Genomic DNA, 18,315 nt, shown 5'->3' on the forward strand with positions numbered 1-18,315 from the left:
GCTGCTGAGATGTGACTCGGATGTGGCCGAGCCTACAGGTAAAAGAAGAAATTATATTGGCATTGTGCCGAGAAGTGCGAGCATTTGAGAAGCCAGAGATGATGGCTGATACTCATGGTGAGGGCCTCAAGAGGAAAAGGCAGAGATATCTGACCCAAGGTACCCCAAAAACACATGAGGTAACACAGGACACCAGACAACACAACACAGACCGGAGCTGTTCTGCACTGCACACCCTACAGCTGCAATGAAAAGTAGAGCCTCTCCCTTTAGCTGTCCTAAGGGGCCTCTTAGAGGACATCTCTTCACCCTCTACTAATTTTTCAATCTGTCCCAGGAATTTCCAACCCACTACTCTCCCATCCTCCCACCTCCAGGCCGTGGCCCCCAACTTATCTTTTTGATGACTGGTGATGTGAATTGGACCTGAAATGAGCCTGCCTCAGAGGGCCCCGTGATGGCCTCTTAGCCTCTCGCTCAGCTACAATAAAGAAAACCAAGAACAATGTATGAGTTCAGGGTTATGTGGGCCAGATCCCAGCAAGTCAGCTACTTACCCTCACCTGAGTGCACCTGGGTCTTGAGTCTCCAGCTGCATCCTGATTCCAAGGCTGTGCCTGTTATCCTGAGTGGCACCTGGGTTAGAGAAAGGAAAATTAGATGACATTCATCTGAGTGCAGTGGAGGAGTTTGTGTGCTCTAAGACCTGGGAATATCTCCACTACACATGTAAAAACACTTTGGGGGCCCCTCAAACAGACACCCTTTCTCACCCTGCTGCCTTCAACCCCCCCCCAATAACTCCTAACCAGACACCTGCTCACCCTCCCTCTCCTCATCACAATCCTCAACTCACCTGAGGCCTCAATCTCAAACACCATCTTTGGCACTGGGCAGATGCCTTGTGGGACACGACGAATCTGCTGAAAAACGTGCTGTACTTGACCCAGCCTGGAGTTTCTGGAAGCTGCACTCCTCCTGAAAAAAATAAATAAAAAACAACAAAATAAGAACAAAACCAGGAATTGCAAAAGCACTTTACCACCCCTGAACACACAACCCAAAACGATAAACTTAAATACTCCCTGTGTTCAATACTGCTTTCTTCCAGGATCTTCAAAGCCTCTATGACTTTAGATGCCCAAAAGCACCTACAGAAAACAAGCAGAAAAAGCCTCATCTCAGAAACAAAAGGACAGCACTTACCCCAGCACAGCCCAGAGACAGAATGAAGCCCCTAGCCAAGGCTGGGGTTAATATACCCCTGATTGTGCCCACCCCTCGTTCCCACCACACCCAGGAAAAGGGAGGGGGCAAATCCCACCGGGTATAAAAGCCCTCAGAGCAGCTGCAGCTGGTTTGGCTCCTCTGACTTGGATTCCAGGGGGTAAAGGGCTTGATAGAGAAAAAAAAAAAACTCTTCAGAGAAATAACAGCACTTTCTTTTTTGCCACAACTACTTGGGGAAGAAAACTGGTAAGAAATAAAACTTCAGGAAACTGGTAAGAAATGAAACTTTGTGCTTAGGAAGCACAGCTAGGTGAATCAGGTAATTTGCTGCTAACTTACATAATTATTCCTACAGGTGTTGCCCAGATAGCCTTGATGACTACTGAGAAGGAGAAGAATGTAAATGATGTGAAATAGTGTAAGCCTCCATGGGACTGCTAATTAGGTTTATCCATATTGTGAACAAAAATAATAAATAAATAAAAGCCTCCTTGGCAGTATAAGGGTGAAGGAGATGCCAGGCTCACCCTTCTCTGAGTTATCTGGTCCTAAGATACAGAATGAAATGCCCTGAAATGCACATTTAAACGCTTAAAATGCTGGCCCTCAGGGCCCCTCTCGGCTTCTGTGAGTCATCCTGAATCCCTCTCCTTTGCCCCTTTGCCCCTCAGCCCCCTCTCAGCTCCTGTGTGTCATCCTTAGCCCCTCTCCTTTGCCCCTCAGCCCCCCTCTCAGCTGCTCTCAGCTCCTGTGTGACACCCTCAAGCCCCCTCTCAGCCCCTTGGTGTCACCCTCCAGCTGCCCCTGCCACCCTCAGCATCTCTGTGTGCCACCCACTGTCCCTTCTCCCTGCTCCTCCCTCAGCTCCCAGCCTCTGCCACTCTCAAGCCCCCCGTTTGCCCCTCAGCCCCCCCTCAGCTCCTGTGTGTCACCCTTAGCCCCTCTCCTTTGCCCCTCAGCCCCCTCTCAGCTGCTCTCAGCTCCTGTGTGTCACCCTCAAGCCCCCCCATACCCCTCAAGCCCCCTCTCAGCCCCTTGGTGTCACCCTCCAGCTGCCCCTGCCACCCTCAGCATCTCTGTGTGTCACCCACTGTCCCTTCTCCCTGCTCCTCCCTCAGCTCCCAGCCTCTGCCACTCTCAAGCCCCCCGTTTGCCCCTCAGCCCCCCCTCAGCTCCTGTGTGTCACCCTCAAGCCCCCCCTTTGCCCCTCAGCCCCCTCTCAGCTCCTGTGTGTCACCCTTATTCCCTCTCCTTTGCCTTTCAGCCCCCTCTCAGCCCCTCGGTGTCACCGTCCAGCTGCCCCATGCCCCTCAAGCCCCCTCTCAGCTCCTGTCTGTCACCCTCAAGCCCCCTCTTAGCTGCCCCTCGACTCCGGTATGTCACCCTTAGCCACTCCCCATTTGCCCCTCAAGCCCCCTCTCAGCCCCTCTGTGTCACCCTTATTCCCTCTCCTTTGCCCCCCAGCCCTCAGCCTCTGTCACCCCCAAGCCCCCCCTTTGCCCCTCAAGCCCCCTCTCAGCTCTTGTGTGTCACCCTGAATCCCTCTCCTTTGCCCCTCAAGCCCCCCTTTTGCCCCTCAGCTCCTGTGTGTCACCCTTGAGCCCCCCCTTTGTCCCTCAAGCCCCCCCTTTGCCCCTCAAGCCCCCTCTCAGCTCCTGTGTGTCACCCTTAGCCCCTCTCCTTTACCCCTCAAGCCCCCTCTCAGCTGCCCCTCAGCCCCTGTGTGTCACCCTCAAGCCCCCACTTTGCCCCTCAAATGTCCCCTCAGCTCCTGTGTGTCACCTTTAGCCCTCCCTCTGCCCCTCAAGCCACCCCTCAGCTCCTGTCTGTCACCCTCAAGCCCCCGCCATGCCCCTCAGCCCCGCCTCAGTTCCTGTGTGTCACCCTTAATCCCTCTCCTTTGCCCCTCAAGCCCCCTCTCAGCCCCTCAGTGTCACCCTCCACCCTAACCCTAGGCCGGGCAGCAAATCAGCCTAGGGTTAAGGCAGGTGCCACAATTAAAGGCATCGCAGAGGCCATGTTGTGGCAGTTTTGCAATGCCCTTGGGATGCCTTTTGCAGCTGCAGTGTTCCTGGAGCTCTGGGCTTTTTAGTTTTCAGAACCCTAACCCTACACCTAGGCCGGGCAGCAAATCAGCCTAGGGTTAAGGAAGGTGCCACAATTAAAGGCATCGCAGAGGCCATGTTGTGGCAGTTTTGCGATGCCCTTGGGATGCCTTTTGCAGCTGCAGTGTTCCTGGAGCTCTGGGCTTTTTACTTTTCAGAACCCTAACCCTAGGCCTAACCCTAACCCTAGGCCGGGCAGCAAATCAGCCTAGGGTTAAGGCAGGTGCCACAATTAAAGGCATCGCAGAGGCCATGTTGTGGCAGTTTTGCGATGCCCTTGGGATGCCTTTTGCAGCTGCAGTGTTCCTGGAGCTCTGGGCTTTTTAGTTTTCAGAACCCTAACCCTAACTCCTAACCCCTAACCCTAAACCCTTACCCTAACCAACCAAAAAATACCTGCTTCCAGTTTAAAATGGCAGCGCCCGCCAAAAAACACGTGCTTCCGGTTTAAAATGGCGGCGCCCGCCAAAAAACACGTGCTTCCGGTTTAAAAATGGCGGCGCCCGCCAAAAAAACACGTGCTTCCGGTTTAAAATGGCGGCCCCCGCGAAAACAACCACGTGCTTCCGGTTCAAAATGGCGGCTCCCGAGAAAAAAACATGTGCTTCTGGTTTAAAATGGCGGCGCCCGCCAAAAAACACGTGCTTCCGGTTTAAAATGGCGGCGCCTGCCAAAAAACACGTGCTTCCGGTTTAAAAATGGCGGCGCCCGCCAAAAAAACACGTGCTTCTGGTTTAAAATGGCGGCCCCCGCGAAAAAAACCACGTGCTTCTGGTTCAATATGGCGGCCCCCGAGAAAAAAACACGTGCTTCTGGTTTAAAATGGCGGCGCCCGCCAGAAAACACGTGCTTCCGGTTTAAAATGGCGGCGCCTGCGTAAATACACGTGCTTCCTGTTCAAAATGGCGGCGCCCGCCAAAAAACACGTGCTTCCGGTTTAAAAATGGCGGCGCTTGCCAAAAAACACGTGCTTCCGGTTAAAAAAGGCAGCGCCCGCCGAAAAACACATGCTTCCGGTTTAAAATGGCGGCGCCCGCCAAAAAACACGTGCTTCCGGTTTAAAATGGCGGCGCCCGCCAAAAAACACGTGCTTCCGGTTTAAAATGGCGGCGCCCGCCAAAAAACACGTGCTTCCGGTTTAAAATGGCGGCGCCCGCCAAAAAACACGTGCTTCCTGTTTAAAATGGCGGCGCCCGCTAAAAAAACACATGCTTTCGGTTTAAAAATGGCGGCGCCCGCCAAAAAAAACACGTGCTTCCGGTTTAAAATGGCGGCGCCCGCCAAAAAACACGTGCTTCTGGTTTAAAATGGCGGCGCCCGCCAAAAAACATGTGCTTCCTGTTTAAAATGGCGGCGCCCGCCAAAAAACACGTGCTTCCGGTTTTAAAATGGCGGCGCCCGCCAAAAAACACGTGCTTCCGGTTTAAAATGGCGGCGCCCGCAAAAAAACACGTGCTTCCTGTTTAAAATAGCGGTCCCCGAGAAAAAACACGTGCTTCCGGTTTAAAATGGCGGCCCCCGCCAAAAAAACACGTGCTTCCGGTTTTAAAATGGCGGCGCCCGCCAAAAAACACGTGCTTCCGGTTTAAAAATGGCGGCGCCCGCCAAAAAACACGTGCTTCCTGTTTAAAATGGCGGCGCCCGCCAAAAAACACGTGCGTCCTGTTTAAAATGGCGGCGCCCGCCAAAAAACACGTGCTTCCGGTTTAAAATGGCGGCCCCCGAGAAAAAACACGTGCTTCCGGTTTAAAAATGGCGGCGCCCGCCAAAAAACACGTGCTTCCGGTTTAAAATGGCGGCGCCCGCCAAAAAACACGTGTTTCCGGTTTAAAATGGCGGCGCCCGCAAAAAAACACGTGCTTCCGGTTTTAAAATGGCGGCGCCCGCCAAAAAACACGTGCTTCCGGTTTAAAATGGCGGCGCCCGCAAAAAAACACGTGCTTCCGGTTTAAAATGGCGGCGCCCGCCAAAAAACACGCGCTTCCGGTTTAAAATGGCGGCGCCCGCCAAAAAACACGTGCTTCCGGTTTAAAATGGCGGCGCCCGCGTAAAAACACGTGCTTCCGGTTTAAAATGGCGGCGCCCGCCAAAAACACGTGCTTCCGGTTCAAAATGGCGGCGCCCGCCAAAAACACGTGCTTCCGGTTTTAAAATGGCGGCACCTGCCAAAAAACACGTGCTTCCGGTTTTAAAATGGCGGCGCCTGCCAGAAACACGTGCTTCCGGTTCAAAATGGCGGCTCCCGGGACGGGTTTTTTTTCCTTCTTTTCTGGCACTTTTTTCTTGCTTCCCGTGCCTCCCGGGTGGACGTGGTTCTATTCTGGTGCAACTGCACCCAACGGTGGCGCGGGATGCTGGTTTTAGGGCGCGGTTTTTGTGTCGGTGTTTTGGTCTGGCAGCTGGCTGGTCAACTGCGTGTTAGGGGTCTTTCCTGGGGTGTGTCGCTATTCTGACGTCATTGAGTGGCTCTGTGAGTGCAATGCGGCGCGCAGGACAGCAGGGGGCGCTTTGAGTCCAGTGCACGGGGCACTGCGCATGCAATGCGGTGTGTGGGACAGCAGGGGGCGCTGATGGTGCTGGCTGATGGGCACCGGGTAGGAGGAGCTGGGTTAGGGGATAGGGTGGGGTGATGGAGGGGTGTAGGCAGCTGGGTTAGGGGGTGGGGTGGGGGCTGGTGATGGTGCTTGATGAGGACCAGGTGGGATGGGGTGTGGGTGGGAGGGGCTGTGTAGGGGGGACCCTCTATACTATATATAAAAAGAAGAAAAACTATATGTCTGGTGCAGCAGTAGAAATTTTCAGGCTCCTGGGGAGTAAATGGGGTGCTTTTTTTTTTTTTTTTTTTTTTTTTTTTTTTTTTTTCCCCTTCACTCTCCTGGAGCCTGAAAATTCCGATTGCTGCTTTTTTTATTCTAAAGCTAGAAAGGAAAGTTAGAAATAGAGAGATAGAGCGAATATAGAGAAAGGAAAGGGGTGAGAAGAAGACACAGAGAAGAGAGGGAGGACAGAGAGAGAAGACAGAAAAGACAGACCAAGAAGAGACAAAGTGAAGAGAAAAAGAGACAAAGTGAAGAGAAAAACAGACAGAGAGTGAAGAGAAAAAGAGGCAGATAGTGAGGGAAAAAGAAAAGAGACAGACTGTGAGGGGAAAAGACAGAGTGAGGGGAAAGGAGACTGAGAGTGAGGGGGAAAGAGAGTCAGGAGAGAGAGAAGACAGAGAAGGAAGAGAGAGAACAAAAAGAGGGAAGACAGAGAAGACTGTTTTGAAAGTTCCCTGATGCCAGTCCTTAGCCAGGGGGTATAGCTCAGTGGTAGAGCATTTGACTGCAGATCAAGAGGTCCCTGGTTCAACTCCAGGTGCCCCCTCCTTTTTCTCTTGTGGCTTTTCCCTGGGGATTTTGGCAGCTTGGCCACTTCTCCTGCTCATTCTTTTCCCTGTTGCAGACAGAGATGGAAGCTGGGGGAAAATGTCAGAGAGTCCAGGGAGGTTCAGAGCGCTCATGGTACAGACTGGGCCTGGGAAGGTTTTGGAATAAACCACACAAGGCTCCATTTTCTTCATGATGGAAAAAGCCCATTCTTTATTCACAGAACAAAGTTATGTTTTCATACGTTTTATGCATTTTATACAATTTTATACATTTAATACAGTTTTTATACGGTTTTACAGGCCTCGTGTGTGACTCTAATTGGTCAGCAGCTTTTTTGCCAATTATTGGTTAGTAACAAGTTGTTATTCTGTATTGATTGGTCACTTAAACCCCCAGTGGGTACATGCAGGAAAAGATGTGAGACATAATTTTCATTTTTCTAACAGTATAAAAACAGTTTATACAGGTGTAGGTTGTTTTTTCACCCAGGAATAGATTGTTATGGTAACCAACTGCTCACACCAGATGTGCTTTCACATGGGAACCTGCAAGGTGCTAGCTTCCCTTAGAAAAAAATACAAGATAACAAAGCAGACCTGATTTTATGAGGCTGTTTCTTATAATTTTTCCACTTATAATTTTCCATTTTTTTCTTCTAATTTTTCCCCAGAAGGGAAGGGAAGAAGCTGGGGAGGAACTGGGCCAAGGACCCGTGTTGGAGTGCAATGACTCCATGGCTGCTGCTGCCCCACAGGTTCTGCAGCAAACCAAATACTCAGGCACAAAAAATCCTCAGGTATTTGGGAAAAAAACATACTTGAAACGCTTTATTTGGAGAAGAGGGAACAGGGGGTATAGCTCAGTGGTAGAGCATTTGACTGCAGATCAAGAGGTCCCTGGTTCAACTCCAGGTGCCCCCTCCCTTTTTTCCTTCTTTCCACCTGCCTTTTGCCAAAAATTTGCCACAGGAAAAACCCATGGAGAGCTCTGAGCTTGTGGGGTGCTGGTTCTGAGCTCCAGCATCCAAGGAACAGAGGCTCAGATGGAAAGGTTTTGGGGTTGTGCTCTAACCACTCACTGTCAGTGTGTGCTCTTCTCTGTCCTTAATTCTCTGTAATCACCTCCAGAATTTACTTTTTAAATTATTCATTATAATATTTTATTTACTAATTATTTATTTTCTTTATTAAATTATATTTTAAATTTCCTTTTTTACCATCATTTATCACGTTTAACTCCATGTGCCTTTACCAGGCACTCCCTGGAGCTGTCAAGGGAAGAAATCCAATTCCTGGACAAGAAATGTATTTTCTTTCCCAAGACCTGTTTTGAAAGTTCCCTGGTGCCAGTGCTCAGCCAGGGGGTATAGCTCAGTGGTAGAGCATTTGACTGCAGATCAAGAGGTCCCTGGTTCAACTCCAGGTGCCCCCTCCTTTTCCTCCTCGTTCCACCTGCCTTTTGGCCAAATCCTTCCCAGAACACACATGGAGAGCTCCTGCAGGAGCTGTGAGCTGGCTCTGTGCACTCAGCATTGCTTCTGAGCTCCAGAATGCAATCCCTGAGTGCTGGGGAAGCGCAGGGCTCGTGCTCTGTGTGAGAACCACTCCCTGTCTGCAGGAGCTTTTCTGGGTTTGAAATTCGCTGCAGGCACCAGATCTACCAGAGTTCCTCACTTTTACTACCATTTCTCACGTTTAACCCCATGTACAGCCTTTGGTGGGGACAGTAAGGTGCACAGGGGGAAGAAATTCAATTCCTGGACAAGAAATCTATTTTCTTTCCCAAGACCTGTTTTGAAAGTTCCCTGGTGCCAGTGCTCAGCCAGGGGGTATAGCTCAGTGGTAGAGCATTTGACTGCAGATCAAGAGGTCCCTGGTTCAACTCCAGGTGCCCCCTCTTTTCCTGTTTTTTCACCCTTTTTTCCTCCACAAATTCTTCACACACAAACCATAGAGAGCCTTTCTTACCCCTCTGAGGTGTTGGAAATCCCTTGGTGATGTTTTGCCAAGCCTGTACTCCTTCTTTGCTATTCTCCTTCTCCTGAGTTCTGCAGGAAACACAGAAACTCAACAGCTGCAGCTCGAGTTTTTCCTGTTGGACTAATTACAGTGAATTGTGTAAAATGTGCTTTTAGAAACCACTTTGGAGTAATTACTCTTAATTTACACAGTGAATTATGTGTATAACGCGTTCCCAGCAGTCACAGCCGTCCAGGCCAGTCCGGTTGGGTGGCTGCGATGCCACAGCTCACCGTCCAGGCAGACCCCGGGCTCGAACCCCCCACCCTCGGCGCCGCAGGCGGCGGCGCTGTCCCTGAGCCACGCCCCGGCCGCGAGGATGGGGGCGTGGCGGGGGGCGCGGCGGGAGGGTGGCGCAGGGACAGCGCGCTGGGCTGGGAACCGCCACAACAGGGTTCGAACCCGGCCCAGCTACAGAAGGGTAGATGGCGGTTCCGTCCCGGGAGATCACAAGCTCCCTACTGGGAGATCACAGCTGTTATCCCGAGAGCTTCGCCAGCTCTGAACCGCCCCGGTACAGGAAATCCTTCTTTGCGCCCGACCACAGACTGGGAGGTGCCCGGTTCTGACCCTGGGCCACCACCGCAGATGACGGCACCGGCCGGGCTCTGCCCCGGGGCAGGCTGTACGTCACTGGACTCGGGGCCGGAGCGCTTTGGCCCCGAAGGTCCGAGCCAGAGGCACAGCCGGACAGACTCGTCCCGTGGCTTTGGATGCTTTTGAAATTATTCACTTCATCATTTCCAGGCGTTTCTTTGGTATTGCTGAAACCAACCTCATTTGAAACAGGCTCGGATCTTGTCTAAATTCCCTGGCAGAGTCCAAGGCCAGGTGGACGGGGCAACCTGGGGCAGTGGCAGGTGTCCCTAACCATGGCAGGGGCGGGAATGGAGAGTTCTGGGATCTCTTCCCACCCAAACCATTCTGGATTCCATGAACGAAATGAAAACACCCCCCCAAACCCGGTACCGAGGGGCGTCCGCGCCACTTCTTTCTCTTCCTCCTCCTCCTCCACCCGTGACGCACTAAGGAGGAAGACGCGCAGAACCCCGAGCGGCGGCGCGCGGTGATGATGTATTTCCTGTCCCGGTAGCGGCGGGGGACGCGTTCGCCCGGCGGCCGCGATGGGGGGAGGAGACCTGGTGAGGGGAACCGGGGGGGCTGAGGGAGAATGAGGGAGCCTGGGGGCTTCAGAGGGGGGAATGAGGGAACCGGGGGGAATGAGGGAAACGGCGGGACTGAGGGGGGAATGAGGGAACCGCGGGGTTCAGAGGGGCCGGGGGAGTGTGAAAGGGGTTGGGGGGCTGACAGGAGGCGGGCGGTGAGAGGGCACTGAGGGGTCTGGGAGGGGTCAGTAGGTGCTGAAGGGGCCGGGGCTGTGGCAGGGGTCGGATTGGGGGGTTCGGAGGAGTCCTGGGGGGGCTAAGGAGAGGCTGCAGGGCCGGGATGTGCGGCTGCCCTGGGACTGAGGCCGCTCCCGGGGCCAGCGGGAGCCGCGGGTCCGTTCTCCAGGCCCAGCTGCCGTCCTTGCTGGGCTGCCCCGACCCCTCGGTGCCGGTCCCGATGCCAATCCCCTCTCTCCGCAGAACCTGAAGAAGAGCTGGCACCCACAGACGCTGCGCAATGTGGAGAAGGTGTGGAAGGCGGAGCAGAAGCATGAGGCCGAGAGGAGGAAGATCGAGGAGCTGCAGCGGGAGCTACAGGAGGAGCGGGCACGGGAGGAGATGCAGCGCTATGCCGAGGACATGGGCACCGTGCGGTGAGGGGACAGGGACACGGGGACATGGGCACCGTCCGGTGAGGGGACAGGGACACGGGGACATGGGCACTGTGCAGTGAGGGGACAGGGACACGGGGACATGGGCACCGTCCGGTGAGGGGACAGGGACACGGGGACATGGGCACCGTGCGGTGAGGGGACAGTGACACGGGGACATGGGCACCGTGCGGTGAGGGGACAGGGACACGGGGACATGGGCACTGTGCAGTGAGGGGACAGGGACACGGGGACATGGGCACCGTCCGGTGAGGGGACAGTGACACGGGGACATGGGCACCGTGCGGTGAGGGGACAGTGACACGGGGACATGGGCACCGTCCGGTGAGGGGACAGTGACACGGGGACATGGGCACCGTGCGGTGAGGGGACAGTGACACAGGGACATGGGCACCGTGCGGTGAGGGGACAGGGACAGGGACACGGGGACATGGGCACTGTGCAGTGAGGGCACAGGGACAGTGACACGGGGACATGGGCACCGTCCGGTGAGGGGACAGTGACACGGGGACATGGGCACCGTGCGGTGAGGGGACAGGGACACGGGGACATGGGCACCGTCCGGTGAGGGGATAGGGACACGGGGACATGGGCACCGTCCGGTGAGGGGACAGTGACACGGGGACATGGGCACCGTGCGGTGAGGGCACGGGGACATGGGCACAGGGACACGGGCTCAGGGACATGGGGTAAGCCAGGTGACACCATAGGGACAGCATGGGGCCAGTACAGGGACAGCATGGAGAGAGCACAAGGACAGCACAGAGGTTGGGGTGGAAGGGATGGCAAAGCCCCTCCAGTGCCACCCCTGCCGTGACAGGGTCGCCTCCCACAGTCCCGGTGTTCCAAGCCCCAGTGTCCAACACTGCCAGGGATCCAGGGCCAGCCACAGCCACTCTGGGGTTTCTGTTCCATCCCCTCCCCTCCTTGCCAGGGAGGAATTCCTTCCCAGAATGCAATCCCAGCCTGCTCTCTATCAATTCAAACACATTCCTCTTGTCCCAAATCCTTCTCCAGCTCTTCTGAAGCCCCAGTCAGGCGCTGAACGACCCCAAAACTTTTCCAGGCTGAACAATCCCATCCCTCTGATCCCATCTTTGGGCTGTGTCCCACAGCTCCAACCCCAAACCGTCCCTGCTCACCTTCCAGCAAGGCCCTGGAGGCAGCAGCACGAATAAAGGGTTTTTTTGGCACAGGAAGCGTGAGGAGAAGCTGGAGTGGATGTACCAGGGCCCCGGGGGGATGGTGAACAGGGACGAGTACCTGCTGGGGCGCCCCGTCGACAAATTCATCCTGGACAAGGTTGGGGACAAGGACAGTGCTGGGGACACGGGGCTGCTGCCCGGCTCCATCTTCGCCAGGGCCGGGGCCAGCTCTGTGCTGGACATGGCCACCAAGATCCGCGAGGACCCGCTCTTCATGATCAGGTGTGCAGAAACAAGGGCACTTCAAAACTACAAATTAGCCTCTATCAAAAGCAATTAAATTTATTAGAAATATTATATTATCCTGTAAATTTTTTTGAGATATATATATATCCTATAAATGTTCTGGTATATATGTGTATATATATATTTCTCATATATCTTATAAATGTGTATATTATCCTCTATCAAAACCAGTTCAATTTATTATAAATATTATACTATCCTATAAATATAAATCCTATAATCTATAAATATCCTAATATATATATTAGGGTATATATATCTTAATATGTATCATCCTATATCAAAGGCAGGTCAATTTATTGTAAATATGATATTATCCTACAAATATAAATTGAATATAAATATTCTATTATCCTATAAATATATATTCCATAATATATATGTCTTATAAATATCCCAATATATATATATATGTTTTAAACATATGTATTATCCTATATCAATAGCAGTTAAATTGATTTGAAATGATCCTATATCAAAAGCAGGTCAGTTGATTATAAGAAAAGGGGGAACTCCTCCTCAGTTTTGCTACACAACATTTCTCTTTATTCCTGTTTTCTCTGTTTTTACAGCTTGCACTTGCTGGAACTTCTCTGTGCAAATGTGGTGAAAAAACTGATTTTTTTTTTCCTGCTTTAGGAAGAGGGAGGAGGAAAAGAAAAGAGAAGTTTTGAACAATCCAGTGAAAATGAAGAAAATCAAAGCCTTGGTAGGTGTGAGGCAGGGGAGGAGCAAAAATCAGAATTTTTATTGTCCATGACAAGGAGCTAAGCTCTGTTTGCTCCTTAAACTCCTCAATTCTGAGAGAAAATCTCACTAAATGAGATCTATAGTCCTATAAATTAAAATTTTTATATCCATACATTTAAATATATGTACCTATACATTGCAATTTATAAATGGCCATAAATAAAGTTTCGTCTTTTCTTCTAATAAAAAAATTCCCATTTATAAATTGCTATAAATTTATAAATCTTGTTGAATGAGATTTTCTGTCTTGAAATTTATAAACGGCTCTAAATTTTTGTAAATATCTCTACCTTTTTATAAAGCTATTTCTCTTGTAAACACTGCAAAGACATTTTTTACACCTTTAAATAAAAAAATCATGCAAATGTCCTTTAAATAAAAAAATAATTTTTAGAGATTTGTTTGGCTTCAGGTTTTGTGCTTTTCCACATGGAATTCTGGTGTTTTCCGTGTGGTCCTGAGGGAATTTTTGGCTTTGCAGCTGCAGAACAGTTTGGATAAAAAGGAAAGGAAGAGGAAGAAGGAGAAGAAACACAAGAAGCACAAGAAGCACCGGCGCCGCAGCTCCAGCAGCTCCAGCTCCAGCTCTGAGGAGGAGAGGCCCAGAAATAAGTGAGTTTTACTTTTGTTTTTTTTTTTGCTAAAACCACCTCCATTTCTGCTTGTTTTTCACCTGCTCTCTCAGCTTTTTTCTTTCTAATTAATGTTTTTAATTAAGTGTTTCATTAAATTGTTGCTTCATTGGTTTTGCATTGTTAATGTGTGGTAAAAATGGATTTATTCTTGCAATTTGCTTGCTTCAAAAGGACTTTATTTTCTTTCTAGGTCTCAGAAGAGGACGGATAATTCCTCCTGGAAGGCTGCTTCTTCCAAAATCCCAGGATATGGCTTACAGGTACACCCTTGGAGGGGAAAAAGCTCCCTTGGAGGAGTTTTGGGAATTGCTGTAGCAGCTGGAACAGGAACGAATAAATTTTAGATTCAATTTGGGGCCATCTAAGCATTGAAATGCAAATTATTCCAAGCTCAGTCTGACTTTTGCTTGGAATTTGGGATAAGGTTGTTCAGATGCTCCTCATTACCCATGGAATCACGGATTGGGTGGGAAGGGGCATCAAAATCCATCCTGTCCCATGGGCTCCCACTGTCCCAGACTGCTCCAGCCTCTCCTGGGACACTTCCAGGCATCCAGGAGCAGCCACAGCTCCTCTGGGAATCCCACCCCGGGGAGGAATTCCCTCCCTCACCCCCGTGCCCTGCGTGGGGGCTGCTCCCACCTCTGTGTTCGCTCTGGATTCCAGGTGAGGGACCCCGAGGCGGGGCCGCGCTCCCGGGGCTCCCCGGGCCAGGACAGGGCCCCCCGGGAGCGCTCCCGCAGCCCGTCCCGCTCTCCCCAGAGGCATTCCAGCAGGAGGAACCCCCAGAGAAGCTCAGCATCTCCCTCCAGGCACAGCAAACAGTGAGTGAGAGAAAGCACGGGAATTCCCTAAAATCCCGTGGGGTCTCTGCTTCCTTTTTCTGCCTCTGTCGGGATCAGGATTGAGGGCACTCAAGAGGATAGTTCCTGTTTGTTGTTTATTATCAATGTTGCAGTCTCACAGCAGTGAGTTCTGCAGGCACAAAATGGCCAACTGTCTCTTGTTACAAGGTCTTTAAAGCTAAACTATCCAATTAAGAAATGACACCTAGATTATTTTCACTTCTGACCCAATAACTGATCACTCAAAGCCTGCAATGTTGACTTTTCTGTCCAATTACAAAATACCACCCAAACCAATGAAGAAGGAAGAAAGAAGGTGAAGAGCAACCTGCTTCTGCCCTAAAATCTCCATCTTGCTTCAGATTTATTACTGTATTCTAAAACCCCAAACTCCAGTTTTTCACCCTGTGATGTTAGACACTTCTAACCAACTCCACGCCCGTAATCCCAGTGCTATCAATCAATTTTGGAAGCCTTCTTCACAGGCTCAGGTCAAATACAGAGCTCTCTTGGGAGTCAGAGTCTGTCAGCACAGAAAGTTTAAAATTCTCAGCATCCAGAGCTCCAACACAATCCCATCCCTGCTATCCCATTTCTGCCCTGGAGCTCTCTGGGTGCTGCCAAACGGGGACAATCCCAGTTTGGATTGGGGGCACCCTCTCCAGTCACACTCCTCAGGTGTTGCTGTGAATGGGGTTTGCTTGGGCTCCCAGTTCCCTTCAAACTGATCATTCAGAGCTGTTAAATTGCCTTTATTTAATACAGATAAAATTGTAAAAACAGGTATTTGTTGATTGCTGATAGAATCCCAGTTCTCTTCAAACTGATCATTCAGAGCTGTTAGATTGCCTTTACTTAATACAGATAAAATTATAAAAGCAGGTATTTGTTGATTGTTGATAGAATCCCAGTTCTCTTCAAATGGATCACTGAGCTGTTAAATTATCTTTATTTAATACAAACAAAATCATAAAAGGCAATTTGTTGTTTGCTGTTGAAATAATTAAGAAGTAAATTCAGAGTTTATTCAGTTTAGGATTGTTCCTGGAGTGGCCAGATAACAGCCCTGCAGCTGCGGGAGCCACCTCAGCCTCAGGATGTGTTAAAACCCTAGGAATGTTTATAAATGTGATCAAGATCTAATCAAATGTGGATTTTGGTGCTCATGAGGGCGATTTTGGGGTTGCAGGCACAGCAGCCGTGAGGAGAAGGGCAGAGCCAGGAGTCCTTCCCCCAAAAAGAGCTTCCGGCGCCAGCACCCCCCGGGCTACACCAGGTCAGTGGGACCCTGTGCTGGGGCACAAACCCCTGGGGGGCACCTGGGAACCAGATTTTCCTCTGGGGGCTGGAATGGGACAGGTCAAGTGCCCAGAAAATCACCCAGGGGCCTCATGGCTCACTTGGTGCTGCTGGCTGGTGGGTGGCACCTTCCCACAGCAGTGCTTGTGGTGCTGCTTCTCCTGCAGAGCAGGAATGGGAATTCAGGGACTCTTGGAGGGTTAATTGTGGGGTCACCATCCCTGGAGTTGGCACTGGGTGCCAGGGTTTATTGAGGTGTTGGGACTGGGTTGGACTCGATGATCTTGAAGGTCTCTTCTGACCTAGTGGTTTTGTGAATTCTGTAATTAGGAGGTTCTGTTCCATCAGGCAAAAAAAGATCCTGACAGCGTCATCTTGGAATTAAAACCAATTAGGAGATCAATTAATCCAAGAGGGGTTAAAATTAAATTCAAGAGGGAGAAGAGAGCCTCCTGCTGGGATGTGGGCAGGTGGAATATTTTAAAAATGGTGGACAATTAAAAAATGTCCTCACAAGCTTGGCTGCCAAAGACAAACCTGTGTTAAATCCTCCTCATCTGGGGAATGTGAACCAACTTTGGTTGATCTGAACCTTTTCCAACCTGTACAATTCTACCATCCCAAAGTGAGGAAGGTGAGAGGCCTGGGGTGCTGCTGGTTCACAGAAAAATCTCTCCAGAAGTGTTGTGCTGTAAATATTATGTCCTATAACCTTTGACCTCTCTTGTGGCTACCCTCAATTACTGTTTTATTTTGATATTCAAAATGAGTCCTGTTCTCACTAGGATATTAAAGGCTGGTGGAAATTCTCCGTGATGATTCTCTTCCCTCTCAGAATCTAACTAAACTCACTTAATCTCACTCCTGCAGGTGCCTTACTTCAATTTATAGGTTGGCAGAATTTTGTCTCTGCCAAACTCTGGTCGTTGTGAAAATGGTTTTATGAAGTGTGTCTCTCTTTTATGGAATGTGTGTCTCTCTCTCTCCAAACAGGAAGATCTCTCCTGAGGAGCTGGAGCGAAAACGTCAGGAAATGATGGAGAATGCCAAGTGGAGGGAAGAGGAGAGAGCCAACAACCTCAGGAAGCACCGCAAGGAGGAGGAGCTGGAAAGGGAGCTGGAGAAACTCGACTCCAGGGATGGGAAATTCTTCCAGTGAGTCTTTTACCGCCTCCTCATCCCAGGGGAATTCAGCTTCTGAGGGATGGCCTTGGTGTCTGGGGTGGTTCAGGTCATGGGATTGCACATCTCCCCCGTGGCTGACAGAATTGCTGTTCCCAAATTTTTCCCTCAGCCCAAAAAATGGTTCCTGCAGATTGGAAGTCAGACCCAAGCTGGGCATTGCTGATGTTTTCCACTCTGGGAGTGTTTTATATGCAGACAGTAATTTAGAAAATTTCTAAATTATATATATATAAAATTAATTAATTTTCTAAATTATATATTTATTATTTATTTTAATTTGTTTGTTATATTTATAAATTATGAAGAATAATGTAGAAATTGTCTAGTTTTGGGAGCTCGGGAGTTTGAGGCCTCCAGTCCCACAGATTCACAGGGACTTGCAATCTGTGTTTGACAATAAAACGTCTGAGCACAGGTGGGAATTTAATTCTTTGTGCTCATGGCAGCAAATCCCTGAAGCTGCCCAGAGCTGGGATCACAAAATCACAGGATCTTGGAATGGTTTGGGTGGGAAGGGTCCAGAAATCCCATTCAGTGCCAGCCCTGCCATGGCAGGGCTACCTCCCCCTGCCCCTGGCTGCTCCTGGGACACTCCCACGGATCCAGGGACAGCCACAGATTCTCTAGGAATCCGATCCCAGCCCCTCCCAGCGGGGAATTCCATCCCAATATCCAGTCCCTAAGGCAGAGCTGCTCTCCTTCAGTCAGGGTTGTGATTTCTGTCTCTGCTCCCGTCCCCTACAGCCGTTTGAAGCTGGAGAGTGCCTCCACCTCCAGCCTGGAGGATCGGGTCAAGCGCAACATCCACTCCCTGCAGAGGACTCCTGCTGCCCTGGAAAAGAACTTTATGCAGAGGTGAAGCCTGTCCTGGCCCAGTCCTCAGTGGATGTTTGTTCCAGAGGTGAGAGCTCTCCAGGAACAATTCCAGCTCCCAAGGAGGATCCCGGCGCGGAGCCCTCGGAGCCCTCTGCCTTCGGGGCCTCTGTGTTCTGTTTCTAACCTGTTGCCAGAGCTTCTCCTCCTCTCCCCACACCGACTGGTTTCACTTTTGTACATTATTACCAAACTCTGCTTCCTCCTGTGCCAGAACTGGAGATCTATTTTTGTTAATCCTTAAAATCTAGAGCAGAACCAATCCACACGTGAAGTAATCCCATGGAATTTGACAGAACTACAGCAACCCTGCTCCACACTGTCACCCTTTGCACCCACACCTCACAGTGGGGTGTCTGTGGCTGGCATTTGGTGGCTCACAGATTTATTTCATTGATCTCTGACCCAAAAGAAGCAGTTTCTGAGGGGGAAAAAAGGGAATGAGCAGGGCATAGCTGACACAGCAAACATTTCTCTGGGATTTTGTAATGTAAATAATGTGTATATGTACAGCAGTGTAGATTTATTTTACCTTTTTAATTAAGAAACTTTGCTGTCATTTGTTAAATGTCCTTTGTGGCTCTGGGGGGGATGGGAGGGGCAGGGGTGGATTGGCTGTGGGTGGGAAGGGTCGGTGAGGGTTCGGGAGGCCACAGCAGCCCCTTCCCGGGTGTGTCCAGCCTGCAGGCCGCGCTCCGGGGCCGGGGGTGTCCCCCCGAGGGTCCCGGCGGGGTCCCCGAGCAGCCGCGGGCCCTTTAAACGGCGGCGCGTGACGT

The 18,315-nt window shown here is 50.7% G+C and overlaps 1 protein-coding gene across 1 annotated transcript; it reads left to right on the forward strand.

Annotated features, from left to right (window-relative positions):
• The first annotated feature begins 9,815 nt into the window (after window positions 1-9,815).
• CWC25 (CWC25 spliceosome associated protein homolog) lies at window positions 9,816-18,038 on the forward strand. Its single transcript, XM_084222348.1, has 10 exons — window positions 9,816-9,866; window positions 10,311-10,483; window positions 11,698-11,928; window positions 12,592-12,661; window positions 13,184-13,314; window positions 13,528-13,597; window positions 14,004-14,161; window positions 15,372-15,458; window positions 16,475-16,636; window positions 17,411-18,038. The coding sequence occupies exons 1-10, from the start codon at window positions 9,849-9,851 to the stop codon at window positions 17,523-17,525; spliced, it is 1,215 nt and encodes a 404-aa protein (XP_084078474.1). The 5' UTR covers window positions 9,816-9,848; the 3' UTR covers window positions 17,526-18,038.
• The last annotated feature ends 277 nt before the right edge of the window (window positions 18,039-18,315 follow it).

Source organism: Fringilla coelebs (assembly GCF_963513975.1).
Source record: "Fringilla coelebs genome assembly, chromosome: 27".
NCBI classification, from domain to species: domain Eukaryota; kingdom Metazoa; phylum Chordata; class Aves; order Passeriformes; family Fringillidae; genus Fringilla; species Fringilla coelebs.